The sequence below is a fragment of the Balaenoptera borealis genome (assembly GCF_965194805.1).
Source record: "Balaenoptera borealis genome assembly, chromosome: 6".
Classification (NCBI taxonomy): Eukaryota; Metazoa; Chordata; class Mammalia; order Artiodactyla; family Balaenopteridae; genus Balaenoptera; species Balaenoptera borealis.
The window spans coordinates 36,124,201-36,140,563 of NC_138863.1; the positions used below are offsets into that span (position 1 = coordinate 36,124,201).

The 16,363-nt window shown below is 38.9% G+C and overlaps 1 protein-coding gene across 2 annotated transcripts in view; it reads left to right on the forward strand.

Annotated features, from left to right (window-relative positions):
• Positions 1 to 16,363, forward strand: part of SATB2 (SATB homeobox 2) — a 194,017-nt gene that overhangs the window by 15,208 nt on the left and 162,446 nt on the right. For both annotated transcript variants that reach the window (XM_082397358.1, XM_082397359.1), the window contains exon 3: positions 10,998 to 11,174. In XM_082397358.1, the coding sequence (XP_082253484.1) occupies positions 10,998 to 11,174 (177 nt within the window). The remainder of the gene's footprint in view (positions 1 to 10,997; positions 11,175 to 16,363) is intronic.

The following is a 16,363-nucleotide window of genomic DNA, read 5'->3' on the forward strand; positions in this document are numbered from 1 at the left end:
AACTGTCTGGGGGCTGACCTTCATATTCAGAATTGATACTGCACACTCTCCCATGGAAATGTATAGAATTCCAATTAGCACAGGGTCAGAGTATAAATGTACCTCTTTTCACACTGTTCCAAGTGGTTAGTGGAAAACAAGCTGCAAAGTAATTCCCTCAGTCCCCCAATAAAAAGATTTATAGCTAGATAATTCTCAGCTCCATAATGGGAGTGTTGTAGGTTTGCGTTTGATATTTATAAGACTGAAATACAGTCCATGTACCCAAACTAAGCATTTATTGTAAACAAGTTAACTGCCGAGAGGTTATATTCTGTCAAACATAATTATATTGAAGATTGATGTATAGCTTGAAAGCAGGTTTGAGGGAGACAGTTCTTTTTAACCAAGGAAGGCTTCTGAGATGCAGCTCTTTTCTTCCTTTGATGTGAGTCAGTGAAGTCGTCTTTCTCACAGCCAGCCTCTCATGTATATAATAAACACAGGCTTGCTCTCTGAAAACATATCTGTTTGTCGATCCTACTTCTATTAGCAAAGTAAAGAAATGAACCTATATTCACCGAAGCTGTTCGGTATAGTTTCTTTTATCATCTTTACCTGGACCTGGGCAGTGATGGTGCTAAGATAACAGCGTTGCAGTCAGTATGGCAGGAGGTTGAAGGAGTTCACCCACAAGCCTAAACCTACACCTCTGAGTTAGCCTCCAAAAGAACCCCTTTCTCCTTTAATGCAGATTTGGAAAAAGAGCCTTTGCCTTGTCTTTCTATCTTGTGTTGAGCTTGTGAGATGAGAACTATTTTGAAATTGTGGCCTCTCAGGGAATGGGGAGAAACTATACTAATATGCTTCATTTTATGGCTCAGAAATTATTCTAGAGTTGAAGAGCTTGTGAATCCAGGGAATCTAGGGAGAATGAAATCTTTCTGAGGTTGAGATAGTCCATATCTGGGATTACCCCCAATTTAAAATAGTACAGTGCTCTTCCAGGGTTTCTGTGCTTTTAAGGAAGGTAGAAACTTAACATTTTCTTTAGGATAAAGATTTATGACTTTTTTTTTTCCAGGAGGAAAAAAAAAAAGGTTTTTTTGTGACACTTTTCAAAGAGTTAAAAATGGAATAACTTTCCTCCTTTGGTTGGGTGGTATCCTTTAGATAACATTAAGAATGAGAATAAGAGTTTCAATGGATTTACGTGCAGTGGCTGAAACGGTCTCTTTGGTTTTTTAATATCAAACTTAATAGTGTCTTTTAGAAATGATATAAATTATAAAGGGGATGTCTTAGAATCCTAACGTGAAAAAAAACAATATACTAGTTTTCTCTTTTCTGTTTTTCTTGTTTAAGTAATTGCTATAAATTGTACAGGTACATATAAGCTTAAAATATCTTGTGTGGGAAGTATTCCATCAGTGGGGACCCGAGTTTCCCCAGTCTGTACGCTGGGTTTTATTAACTTCATCTCAGTCACAATAATAATGTCCTATGTATTGCCATCCAGAGGGCCCAGTGTCCTCTTAGGGAACTGCAGAATACACAGCATGATTTTGACTTTCTTGCTCTCTCCTCCTGTTCTTTTCTTTTTCTTCTCCCAGTGTTAGCCATTTCCAGGACCTGGTTGCTATTACATCTCAGTGGAGGCATTTGTTGGGTGTAAGAATGAGAGTGGCTTTTAGTGGTTGGGAAAGGATGGTAATGGCTGCCTGTCTGTTTAAGCTCGGCCTTGTGAAATCTGCGTTCATTTCACAGTGACGATCTTTATACGTCTATTAAACATCCATATATGTTTTGCTGTTTGAACCCTAAACATAGACAGTAGGATTTCCTCTTGTAAGGGAGAAAGTCTTTATTTTTCACTATAAAAACTTTACCTTTTCAGGGTTTTATTTGATAAAAATCTCTCCACTCTAGTATGATTTCCTTTGGGGCTTTGCACCAGTGTTTGATCTCAATTTTTAATAATTTTGGTGAGTTAAACTCCCCAAAGAAAACATGCCTGTGCTCTGAAATATTCCCACTAGAAATCTGGGTAGTCTTGTCTTATTGAGAGCCGAGTGCTTGATTCCTTTATTAATTCCTTGCTAGAGAACCTCAGTACAGTTAAGCTTTCCTTACCAGTACACTGGAGAAATTAATCAAGGGTTTTTATTTTAATTATTAAATTAGATAAAATAACATTTAAGGCAGAGCTCAAAACCTGAGATGACGAAGCAAATGTTAGTATAAAGATAATTTTTATTAACTCCTTTTTTGACTCCTGGGGCTCTGAGTTGCAAATAGCTTTTCCAGAGAGGATAATAAGAATGAAGGGAACGGCAAGTACATCTCTAGTTCAATACTATTTAAAAAATTATCCTCCCAGAAACCTCCAGAATAAAATTCTACTTAACGGAGGAAGGAAATCCTAATGTTGATGAATTATGGTATAGTCATTTCAGCATGCCATTGAGTCTCAAGGCTTACTAATATATGCATTTCTAACCCAGTGAGACAAGAACCTCAAGAATTTAGTTTTGAACTTGGGGATACTTACACAATATGCCATATGTTTGAACTCTTCTGTGATACACAAACTTGCATATTCCACTCTTTTTCCTTTTCTTAAATTTTTTTTTTGATTCTGGGATCAGTAAACATTTTGTCTCTCTGTAGTTACTACACTTAGAAGAGATGCCGCAGTCCTTCAGTGCAGGACATGGGTAGGACTGCAGCTAAGATGCCCAGGGCTCCAGGATGTGCACAGTCACAGAGCACAGCGCTGCTACCCAACAGAGTCCTACGCCAGTTGACTGTGATGCCTTCGTGGTGATAAACCAACAATTTCTGTGGACGGTGGTCGTGCAGGGCTCTGTGGTCTGGTGCGCTTCCCCCGGAGAACATGGAGTGAGCTCCTGAATCCACTTGTGCGGATCCTTTCCTAGAAAGCTTTCCTTGTCTACCAATGCTGAATGCTGTGTAGTCGGGCCAAAGTGATGTGGACAAGTTAGGTGGCTAGGGAGTCATGGGACTTCCAGAACCGACACTGCCTATTAATGGTGGTTACTAATGTCTAGGTGGAATTAGCACTTTGTTAAAATAAGCAAACATTTCTTTTGGGCCTGCTGCAGGTCAGCCTGGGAGTGGAAGGGAGAGTGGGAGGGTGAAGACTTAATCTAAGTCCAGTTCACGTTGGAGAAGGAAAAGACCAGCCTCTCGTTCACTCTAACTGGACATTCCTGACAGCTGGGAATTTAGTTCCTTGGGTCAGGCTTGCTGTGGCTGTGTTCCCAGGTGTAGCTCAGGCATTTTTGTTTAGATAAGTAGCCACACTGTGCCTCCTGTGTGCCTGTAAAATCCTGTTTTGCAGATTGCCAGGCCAACTTGATCCTGCCACTGCATTTCTATAACTGAAGAGTATTGAGAGACCTGGAATTTATCCTTCAGCCTTCAGATCTGACTTCAGGTTGAATTGTGGCCTCTCAGTTTGGGGACAGGCCTGGAATCAGAGATGTGGAAGACCAGAACCCATCTCCCTTCCCTACCACTTTAAACCCAATTTGAGCCTTTGAGGTGATAAGTGAGAGGACCAGAGTTTACTAGGCCATCCCTACCCCTGGCCTATTTTTTGTTCTTATCTTCCAAAGTTAAGATCTGCCCCAGGGGCTGCAAAGTAGTGTCTGGTTTTACTAGAGAGATTTCTGAAAATAAAATATTTCTTGGTAGTCTTACCTCTCCTCATCTCCCCATAGAGGAAGTGGCATCAAGGAGCTATATTGTTAAAACTTTACTCGGAGGCCTAATTCTGAGGTCTAAGCAACTGGGTCATGGATGAACAGGAGATCGAATTTCTGCATATGTGGCTCATTTGCACTTAGAGTAATTATTAAGCGCATTTTGCCTTCCCCATAATTGTAGGATTGACTGGTCCTCCACCTGTTAAAGACCCGGGACTTTCAGCTGTCCCACCTCTGTCTCAGCTCCTGCTTCCTCTTCGGGAAGAGTTAAAAACAAAACCAACAACAAAAACAAATGAATGAATCCTTCTGAGAATCTGTAGTTCACAAGCAAAAGACAGAAAGGAACTTTGGAAAGTGGAGCAGTTTAGGGGAGCTTGGAGGTCCTCTGGGCCACCTGTGGGTGGCTCCTTTGCCCCCAGATGCTTTTGCTCTCCCCCCCAAGACTGATGAAAGCATGTTTTTCTTTATGACAGTACCTGAAATTCTTTCCATTAGAAGTTAATGTGGGATACAATGTACTTCTTTTACAATGAAAATATATCTGAGGAAATTAAGGGACTACCAAGCCATTAAAACAGCAAAGTGTAGCATCTTTTTATCTATTAATCTCTTTGGAATTTCAGCCCCTGGGGGAATGGGAGGCTGGAGTGGAATGTGGAGCCTGGGGCCACCAGAGCTCAGGAGGTTAGTCCCTGGGAGTGAAGGGCAGGAGCAGAAAAGAAGAGAGTAGGAAAGACACACTTGATGCATTTTGAAATTTTGCCTGGGACCCCAAGAAGGAGGTGAGGAACCCCCTATCCTTTCTTTCTATTTCCGGGAGCAATTCTTGGCGCTCAAACTTGCCTTTATTGTTTTAGGGTGGGAGGAAGCATCTAGAGGTTAATATTGGTGAGTTCTTTCTATTCTTGTCTGTGACGCAGGGTGTGTGTGTGAATGTGAGTGTGTGCTTGTGCGTGTGTGAGAGAGAGACAGGGAGAGGATATGAGGTTATAGAGCAAGGAAGTGGTGGTTTTGTTTTTCTAGTAAATTTGCAATAAGAAAAGATAGTTGCCACCCCTCACTCCCTTCCCTGCCAGTCCTCTGGAAAACCCTGTATTATTCACTTGCTTTCTGGGGTAGAATTTGTTTCAGTGTTTCTGGGGTTCTATGATTTATTGATTGTGGTGGTTGCTGAGCGTGATGTTTTACTCCAGGTTCAGTTTTATACAAAGAACAGATACATATGAGAGACTCTGCCCTAAAGCCTTTGTAATCTTCATTTAGCCCAGGGACCTTCTCAGGTAATAGAACCAGATCTACTGCCGGCCCAAGGGAAGGGAGTGGGCCCTGTGGCTGCCTTCCTTTTGGAAACAGATGGTTTTAGGAGCCCTTTGAAAGAGGGGAGGAGAAAGGCTGGCCTCCTGTCATCTCAGACTGGCTCCTGTCATTCAGGGGGCAGGTCCAGGAATGAAGGTGGACCCAGGAGGCAAAGGGGCTGGGGAGGAGACCGGAGGCCGTGCGCACCACACTAGAGAAGGACCCATTATTTGAGCCTTTCTTTGTCTGTGAGTGACTGAAGGGCAGGATCCGTGTTTGGTTCCTCCTCTGCGCCCAGCACAGTGCCTGACAGGTGATAGGCCATTGAAAGGTAAATTCACTTACAAGCGACGCAGGTCACCCACTGGACACAGCAAGTGTGGTGAACGGTCCTTTACTAAAAGCCCACGCCTTTAGATTTCTGTGGACATGGGTTTTGGAGTGTTGTTTTCGACCCCCAAGAAAGCTGCGTGCTTGGGTTTTAAAGTTGGTTAATCGGAGCTGCTCTATTCTTTCCTCTCTTGGTTTCTTTGGACATCTTACTTATTTTCCTGTAGTTTCAGCTTTCTCATTTATCAGATGAGAGTAATAATAACCCTCCCACAGGGTAAACGTGGGGAGGAAACAAAGGTAAGTATGTATGTCAGAGTACACGATGACTTAGGAAGCCCTGTGCAAATGAGAGTGTTGTTTTGTGTCCAGCTTTCGCAGAAGGCGGTAGAACCCTGTCATCTAGACCCCCTGCCTCTGGACCTTCTTTCATCTTTCTCTGTTAGGTTAGATCTAGCCCATTAAAGAGTACTTGTTCCTTGGATCACATTCATGCCAATGTCTTGTCATTTCCTGAACACTGTAATTGTTCTCTAAAATGAAGGAAAGGGGAAAAAAAGCTTTTCTTTAATAAAGAAGTTGGATTAATATAATTAGGAATTAAACAATAGGCTACAATTTGCTCAGTGATGCGGAGAAGATATCACATTAGATATTGGAGTTTAACCAAGAATACATCTGTACTCAAGTCTCCTAAGATCTGGAACACAGAGGAAAGATAAGTGAGGGGCATCAAGACAATTGTACAATTGTCCTGCTTATCAGTTTGTGGTGTATTTATCCTGGGTCAGAAAAGCCGTTGTATATGTTGGTATTTGGCAGATTGCTTAGAGCAGCTTTGTCTGATCGAAATGTAATAAGAGCCGCGTGTATAATTTTAAATTTTCTTGTAGCTTCTTTTAAAGAAATGGTAAAGAAACAGGTGAAATTAATTTTAATAATACATTTTGTTTAACTCAATGTATCTAAAATATTATCTCTACATGCAGTTCATAAAAATTTTTTTTGTGTTAAATATAATTATTTTTTTATTTTTTGGTATTAAATTGTTGAAATTGAGTGTGTATGTCACACGCCACATCTCAACGCAGGACTAGTCAACATTCAAGTGCTCCGTCACCACTTGTGGCTCCTGTATTGGACAGGCAATTTTAGAATTATTTTAGAATATAAAGTATGGTGCTTTTAACACTTTTCTCCCTTTTGCTGTGGGCCTGTTGAACATTTTAAGCCTTTATTATTTGCATCTTCAGTAATTAGGCCATTCAGTGATTATTAGTATAATTTTTATTCTGAAGAAATGCTTTTTAGGAAGTATCATGGGCATTGATTATGGACCCTGAAAAAAATGATTGGTCTCTTTTTTTCCTCTGTAAAGTGGTATTAATACTGATTTTGTAAAAAGAAAACCAAATAGGGACTTCCTGGTGGTGCAGTGGTTAAGAATCTGCCTGCCAATGCAGGGGACATGGGTTCGAGCCCTGGCCCGGGAAGATCCCACATGCCGCGGAGCAACTAAGCCCGTGCGCCACAACTACTGAGCCTGCGCTCTAGAGCCCGCGAGCCACAACAACTGAGCCCGCGTGCCACAACTACTGAAGCCCCCGCACCTAGAGCCCATGCTCCGCAACAAGAGAAGCCACCGCAATGAGAAGCCCGCACACCACAAGGAAGAGTAGCCCCTGCTCACCGCAACTAGAGGAAGCCCGCACGCAGCAATGAAGACCCAGCACGACCAAAAATAAATAAATAAATAAATTTATAAAAAAGAAAACCAAATAGGTTTCATTATTTGAGGGATACCTGTCAGACAGTTTAACTACCTTCCACTGTTTAATTGTCGCAACCAGTCTAAGATGTAGATGCTGTTGTTCGCATTTCAGCTGGGAGGAGTTTGAGCCTCAGAGAGGTCAGATAAATTTCCCAGGGTCACTCCCACAGGTTAATACGGCAGTGCCAGGACTCCACCTAAGAGTGCCTGCCCCCCGGGTGCAGAGCGGCCCTCTCCCCGCACGCCTCTGTTCCCTCTGTTCCCAGGGCTGTGCTGGTGAAGACCAGGTTCACGCTTCATCATTATGTGCGCTTCTTCAGAGATCATGTCATAATGAAAGTGACAATTGAGCATCGTAACTAATGACAGTTGGGAAAATGCTTTTTTCCAGTAGAGAAAGTCCCGTTGCTTATTTTTCCTCTGTGATAACAGAATTAACCATTTATCCCAATTGTCAGGACAGCTCTTAATTTTTAGCAAATGGCTAGGGCTGTGTGCCTGTCCTCCAGATTAAACCATTTGCTTACCTCCTGCAATTGTAAAAGGCTTAGCGAGGCTTATAATCAAAAGGTTCAAAGTTCTCTACTTGATCATCTGAAGATGGGTCTGTGCTACAATAAAAGAAAAATAATGCCATAAGCTGTAGGTATAGGGCTAGAACAAGAGTGTCTTTCTTTTTCTTCTTGATCATTTCTGAATTTTTATAGATGCAGTTTAGTTTTATTGCTGTTATTCTTTTGTTGGAACTTATCTATTAATTCTTCCCATTCTTTATTTTTTGAAGTGCTTTCCACATACTCACCCTATCCTTTCATCCATTGTCACTTTTTTCTTTTCCTTCCTTTTTTTCCCCTCTTTTTTCCTGGAGCAAATGGGGGGACAAAATGGATAAGTATATTTTTTTGATATATATTTCTACTCATCCTTTTATAGTTTTCTTTCCTAGGGATTTGCTGTTTTTAAAGGCATTTAAAACCTATGCCTTAATTTTCTTCTTCCTTACATTTGACTTCAATTGTACTGCTTTACTCATTTTCATTTCTCTTGTCATTGTCACTAGTAACTGCATCTATTTTTCCTGCCTTCTTCTTCTTTTGTAAAAATTGCGTTTCATTGTAAAGATTTCATTGTTTAGGTTGATCCAATTCTACTAAAAAGATACATTTTTTAGTCATTAAATATAACCTGTTTATGATTGTTTTTGGTATCAGATGTATATGTGCTTTCAGAACAGATTCTATTATTGTACACTTCTGATTAATACTGTTTTGTTTTATAAATGACTTCAAAGTCCTTTTTTTTTTCTTCTTTTTTTGAAAGTAGGTGATTGCCTATGAGGGACTGGTGCTTGCTTTTTGACTGTGAGGAGTTATTGCTGTCATGTCATAACAATTGCTTCCTTTACTCACTGAACTAAAACATTTAGGAAATATTTTGGTCATTGCCATTTTCAAAACATAAATCTCTGCATGGTATAGATCCTTGTGCTTTAGTATTGTATTTCATCTCTAACTCATGAACTGTTAATATTATTAAAAATAATTAATGGGGTCTTAAGTTTTTTCAGTTGACCATAGACTTGAGGAAGATTTATGGTTCCTAAGTAATGGATACATGATAGCTTGTGGAGCAACTGGATTCATTTAAAGGCCTTATCTGTGATTCCCAGATGAGTGACACTTAGATGTTGACATTAGGAACTGCACATGGATTTTCAGCATTGAAACTTATGTACACACAGGTATTAGTGGTGAAGTAGCTTATGGCACCACTGACTGCACGACCTTATGTGTGCTTACGTTTAAATCATTAAAAACAGAAATCAACCTACTTCCTTGGACAAAGATCATATACTAGTATGTAAGAGTTAAAAGGTCTAAATGGGGGCTATTCCCTGCTGGTAAGGACTCTCATGAATGGGTCCTATAAAATGCCATTATGCTTGCTTAGGAAGATTTTACAACACTTTTCAACTGCATTGAGGGCAGGAGCAAGGTAAGGCTTGTTTTCATTTGTATCACTGGAGCCACGAGGGATAGCTGGCACACAGTAGGTGTTCAGGGAGTAAGAGTTGGATAAATGAATGACCACAGAGATAATTTGGGGGAAATCTATTTTATATTATTCACTACATGTCTTACATGCAATGGGGAATAAACCGGACATATAAGTAAATAAGCATTTGATATGCCAGTGCTGGTCACAATTAAAAAAAATATTTTGTAAGGCACCATGTGGCTAGGCTAAATTCTCCTCTTTATGTAAAACAATCAGTCTGCTCCACCCTTATTTCCTATGTTCCGTGAGTCTGTACCATGGATCGTATATGAGCAATGGACAATAATGCTGCTTTGTTGTTCCTTGGCGTGAACCCTAAGTTAATAGTTGTCCCAGGTCTGGTATTGTGTGGCTTGCTAGTCTGTCGTGCAGGCTTAGTAATAATTACTGTGATCTTTAATGATAACAATTCTTAATGAGTATTATTATTGTTAATAATTATTATATTTAATAATTACATCCAACACTTATTATCTTTAATAATAATAATTAGCACATGGGAACCAGTTGCACCATTGTATCATCTTTAGAAGAAAAATCTAAATCTGTGACCTGGTAGTTTGCAGAGTATCTGTTCCCACCCTCTGCTTTGCAGATCAGAGTGAGTCAGGAGGCTTCTAGTGTCTGGGCAACAGGGAGGGGCTTCTAGAGAAACTCCTCTGCATTCTGTGTGTGAGAGGCCATACTTGCACGTGTCATTTTACACAGAGGTCTTATTTTTATTGTGAAGTGCCATCATCATGAACAGCCAGCCCATCTTCCACCTCCCCCACCTCTCCACCTGCCCACTCATCCTTCATAACCTTTGATTTTTCTTGCACGAAGAGAAGACCTGGAGCAGATCCTTCCTCTGTAACATACTAATTTGTGTCAATTATGTAGGGCAGAGTCCATGTTTATTACTCATATGTTGGTAAAACTTTGATCTTCTTTTGCCATGGCTATGTTTAGATTTAAATACCTGTGTGGCTTTTTAAAAAAATAAAAAACATTTTATAAAACACCTTTGGTGAATTAAACATTTTTTAGCTTTTCACATATTGATACAAAGGAGAGAAATATTTCAGTGACAACAGATTTCAACAGATTTTCAACTACACTAATTTGTTTTATTCTTTAGGGTAGTTTACTTCTTTTCTTTGAAAACCATGCAGAGATATTCCTTTCCAGTGATAACTGGTGTTATTATATAAAATAATAATTTTTTTAAAAAACAAAGTTTCATATTTGTATGTATATTTTGACATAAATTAAATGTCAGTTAAGACTTACAATGAGCAGGGTATTTTCAGGTTAGTTGATGGCCTGTTTACCCGGATTTAGAAAAAGAGAAGATACAAGAGGGGCTTCTTTTAAACTCCTATTGATTTTCTGGTACATATTCACATAATAGCTTAGGACCATTACTAGGTATCTTACAGCATTTCTAGACAAAAGCAGATCTGATCTGAAAATACTAGTCCTGATTAATAGTTAATGATAGGACCATAGATAGGAGGATGCTAGGGTCTGGAAGGTCACTTTGATTTCACCTGTGCGCCGGCTGTGAACTTGAGGTCTCTCAGTCAGGACACCTCTGATTGGTGTGCTCCACTTTTTAATGACTAGACTCTGAGGGCTTCTGCCACTGCTTGGGGCAATTCTGCTGCAGTCTGATAGTAATAATGGAGGGAAAAAAACCCCACAGTTTTCCCATTAGGCCCATCTGACTAAGAGGCTTGTTTAATCCAAACCACTGTCCACAGATGATAACTGTCTCTTCCCTTCTCATGATGACTGGGGTTTGCTTTGTAATGTTTGTGTTTTGCTCTTGGGTTTTGTCCCTGCAGGTTTGATGATTCCGGTCTTTTGTGTGGTAGAGCAGTTGGACGGCTCTCTTGAATATGACAACAGGGAAGAACACGCGGAGTTTGTCCTGGTTCGCAAGGACGTACTTTTCAGCCAGCTGGTGGAGACCGCGCTCCTGGCCCTGGGCTACTCCCACAGCTCCGCGGCGCAGGCACAAGGTATTCTCGCGTCTCCCCTCTCCTCCCCGTGCCTCGGGTGTGTCATGATTTGAGGAAGAGTGTGTTCCCCGAAATAATTCTCCAAACAGGGATCGGAGGAGAGTGGTTACATCTAACATCTTTCCCAAACAGTGAACAGCAGGATGTTTCATGGAGAGTCTGGTTTTCTGGTTGCGTTGGGAAGCATTTGACCAGTACCTCTAGAGCCACCAAAATCCCATTTCAAGCCATCACTTGCATTTCAGAGTGATCATCATGGGTTTTGTTTCATTAATAACTCTTATTTTCTCTAAGTCCCCAAATCAGTATTCTCAGAGTGCTGAGACATTTGACTCCTAACTTATCCAAACTTTAATATGTGAATTATAAGCTTTCAGTTTTCTAAATTTATTTATTGCTTTGGGCCTGCCGCTTTTGCACATTATGATCAGCTTTTAGTTAAATAGAAAAAAATGTATGCCTCTTATATACTGTACTTTTGTATCTTTGAAAACCTCTCTGTAGTTCTGATGTGGTCCATTCATTAAAAAAAAAAAATGCTCAGTGTCTTTGTGATCAATTCATTTTACCTATTTAATTAAATATAATTAAATGTTAAAATTGCATCATTATTTCAGTGTGAATTGTACAGCACTGGGGAATCCATTGTGAGCTTGTGTTGCCCATTGTTCTTTTATGCCAGATAATTGACAGAACAAATAGCAAAAATATCCCCAAACCTTGGAGAATGGAAAAATAAATTTTTGACCCAATGGAATGATTATCTTTGTTTTTTAGCTGAAATTATTGAACTGTATAGATTATGATAATGGTTAGAACTAAAGGATAGAAACAAGTGACTTCCAGGTCTTATTCCATATATTTATTTCCTTTATTACTGTCCTTACTTAACATTCGTGTATGTGCCATGGATTTTTGCTACTTTTTCAAATGAATTCCTCTCTATGTACTTCCTAAGAACTATTAGTCCAAGCCTGTATTTATTGAGAGAAGGAAACTATGAGAGATTAAACAGTTTATAAAAAGTTACAGAATATGGTGACCAAGGACATGGGATTTAAATTCCCCAGCTCTTGACTCTGATTTTGTAAGCAGATTATTACTGTTTAAAAAAAGTTTTAATTAAATGTTCAAATTATATCTTAGTTCTACCAAGAAAGCAACTCATCTGAAACCGGGAGGTCAAGAATGTTTTCCCAGGGCCGTGGATTGTTGTGAGTTGAAGTGCAGTCTGAATCCCAGCACTTGGCCTGTCTGGGTGCAGTAATACATACAGCTGAATCGTAGAGTCTGCTGCTTTCAAAGCAGCGTGATAAGGGATGATTCATTTCCTTTCCCCGACAACTTTCCTTCTTGTGTGAGGTATTCAAGATTTGATCCCGAGCAAATTGCATACTGGGCACCACTGCTTTTATTTCATGCTATGTACCTAAATGAAATAAAAGAATCCCCCCCTCCTTCCCCCACCGTAAACTTTTCATGCCATTTTAGGGATATTTTTCTCTGAATGTAAAGGTCATTGTATCCCACTGCTTGCATCCTGGTGTGCCAGCTTCCTGTTTGACAGGGCTATCCATCTCAGTTAGCATGGCTGCTCAACGCGCCGTGAGCTCACATGTGGAGCACAGAGCACTAAGTGGCCAAGATTTGATTCTTGGCACATGCTCAGGGAAGGGGCTCTCAGGAAATTTGCACGAGGGAGCCACACTGTTCCATTCAGTGGTGTGGGCTGAGAGTTTTGCTCACCAAGGTGAGATCCACTAGCAAGAAATATATGGTCTACAGTGGAGGATTAAAGAAGAAAAAAGTCAAAAGTGAATATTTGCTTCCCCAAAGTTTTTGAAAGCCATGGTTAAAAATGACTAAATATTAACACTTTTTAAAAGTTGAATCAACATCCTGAAGGTGCTCTAGATCATGATATAGTTTATTTTGTAGGTAAACAAGGGTTTTATCGCTAGGTCCTGTACTATAATTTTACAGAGGGGGAAGAAAATCACAGTTTGTTTATTTTGTTTTAAATTAGATTGCTGATCTCTGTTTTGGGTAAATGGAAAAACTTAGAATTGTTTATTTGGAAATGAATGTATTAGATCTTTGTTGTCATTCAGATCATCACACTTGTGCATTTTGCTGCATATTTATTATAGATGAAACAGAATGCATGATAAGACAGGTCGTTCATGTGCTAGAGAAACAGCAGAGTGGGAGGAATCTAGAAAAGAAGGCAGAACAAAATGTGACTGCATATCTGAGGCCTGAGGTTTTATGTGTCTAGTTTTTTGTTTTGTTTTGGTTTTATTTGTTTGTTAGTTTAGATAATTCCCCCAAGATGGGAAAGTCATTGGGTGACCTGCTAGCAAATGCATTTGTGGCAGAGAAACTGAGTGTTTCTGAACCTCTTCTTCCTGTGTTGGAAAAGTTGGGCCAAACTAAACTTCAAGGAGAGCTGGTTTCGTGAGCCTATTTTACAAATTGAGACTCTTGAAATGTGATTTTTCATTTTGACGTGACCAGAAAAGAGCTTCATTAATTGAATTGGAGTAGTATTCAGATTAGCAATGTCATTATTTTGGAGTGATACTCATGTTCCAATGAGAGACAGCATACCCATGTTCTTGTGAGCATAGTATAGTCAGTTTCTTTTTCTGAGATGGCATTTCCTCCAGGTGAGCTGAAGAGATTTTATTAAGAAAGAATATTTGCTTATAAAGAATGATAGAAATTCCACTAAAATGGAATTTAGGGGTTGCCAATCCTGCCCCCCCCTCCCCATTTTACAGTACCTTCTTTATTTGAAGCCAGATATTTGGACCCAAGAGAGGATAAGGGCACAAGATAATGTCATAAATCATGGGCATTATGTTTTTAACTGACCTAAACCCTCCATATCCCAGAACACATACCATTTACTCTCTGTGATTCTCAAGGATATGAGATGCAGGATTCATCTAACCTGCTGTTTTGCATATGCAAAAAGCCTAAAGATGGCAAGCTCTTGGCTTTTTCCGGAATAGGTAGCCTAAAGTCTAATGAACAACAAGCACGTTTTATGTTATATGTTGAACTATGAGTCAATATATGTGGATCAAAAGTAGTCTTCCAGTCTTTTGGAAGAGGAGTATTAACCTAGGGAACTGCTCTGCAGTAACCGTCCCCCACTAAACTCTTGATTCCCTTTATTTGTCTTTCTTGTTTCCTTTTCATCCTTTCAGTTTTGCTCCATAATGCTTTTGGTAATAGTCATGGGCCTCTCTGCATTGTCGAGAGAGTTCTTTATCTCACTGATTAAGTAGCTATTTGTACTTACCAAGGTGGTTGGTGGACTCTGGGAGGTGGCAGTGATGGCAACGTGATTCCTCACTGTGTACATTTGACTTAATTTGTAAATGGATATCGTATCTTTTTCCTGCTTCCTATTTAAAATTTATTTTAAAATTTATATTAAAATTTATTTTTGACAAGAAAATTTTATTTAAGAACAAACATGCTGAACAATAAATAAGCAAAAATCCTTTCTGGCTGGTTATTTTTGGGGTCATGAGTATGTAAAAGTCATGAGTTCAAGAGGAAGTGTTATTAGTCACCAGTTTTTCTTATTTGTGTTAGAGTAATTAAATGTATATAGTCATTTAAAATGATGTTTTTAACAAGTGACACAAAAATGCGTTTAATACAATGTTATGTGAATCAAGCAGAGTGCCAAATACAGTCTCAATTATATAAAATTTCACTTATATGCATAGAAAAAAACAAAGGAAATATATTAAAATATCAACTGGGTGGGTAGTGGGATTATGTGGGATTTTCTTTTTTTTCTAATCAGAAAAAAAAAAAAGTACGAAATTCCACTTCCTCTATGAATTCCTCTCTGAATAAGTGGGAAGTTGTTATTTCCACCATATTATCCAGTTTTGATAAACAGTTCACTTTGTCCCTAATTTGTCCATAAGTGTGAAAACTTGTACATGATACAGATGCATTTCTGTTGTTTTTTCAGTTTAATATTAAAAAAAGAATCAGTAAGTCATTAATGAGCCCCTGTGATGTATAAAACAAGGGATTTCTTAGAGTTTTTTTAAAAAATTTATTTATTGAAGTATAGTTGATGTACAAGGATTTCTTAGAGTTTTAATAGTGCTAGGTAACATAAATTGAGCAATTGCTATTTGTCAGACACTATTCTAAGAGATTTACATGTACTGACTCATTTAATTCTCATAACAGCTCTTTGAAGTAAGTTATATGTTTCCCATTTCATAGATGAGGAAACTGAGGCAAATAAAGAGAGCGAAGTAACTTTCCCTGGTGCACAGGGCTAGTGGGTGGAAGAGTTGAGATCTGAAGGCTAGTTAACCACCTCCTGAGTCAGAGTCCTTAACCACAGGGCTGTCCGGTGACAGACCTGATCACTGGGAATGTAGACTTGGGGTAGGAGTCCATTCTTACTTAATGCTTGTTCTTTTGCTCTTTGACATAAGGCCTGAAAGGCAGGACTTTTTGGATTGGGTGCTTACTAAATATATAATGATTATATTTATTTGATAATGATTACATATATTCAATAATGATAAATTATATATATTTCATTTCCATGATGAAATATATAGAGATATTTCTTCAAGGTAACTGAGACAGATTTCATTAAAAACAGGAACCTCACAGAACTGTTTATTGAAGCCAACTCCTAAAACTAAAAAGCAGGCCTACAGTAGGTTGAGTAATTCAAATATACATTTTTTGCTTATGAAGCCAAAATGATTCCTGATATGCAAATAAAGCATATTCCTTAGCAATTCTCATCTTCAAATTAATTAATTCAGTAGTATGAAATGCCTGCTGTGTGTCAGTCATTGTTCTAGGTTCTGGGGATAAAGAACTGAAAAAAAAAGTCTTGCTTTCATGGAGCTTACAGAGAAAAGTTTAGTATGTGGATGACTAGTTGATTTTCACCCTCTGAGCTCAGAAATATTGAATATTGAGGCTCAGAGAATAGAAATGCATATAAAATTTGTTTACAGGTCTGGTGCTAATTTTTAACTAAATGTTCATTTTACTCCTGAAAAAAACACTTAAGAATTTCTCTTCCTCTTGTTAGCTTTTGGAAGTAGATGACGAGATGGGAAATAATGGGTTAAAACTTCTAGGAAATCTTACTTTGCTTTATTAAAGGAAAGCTGTTTATTTGC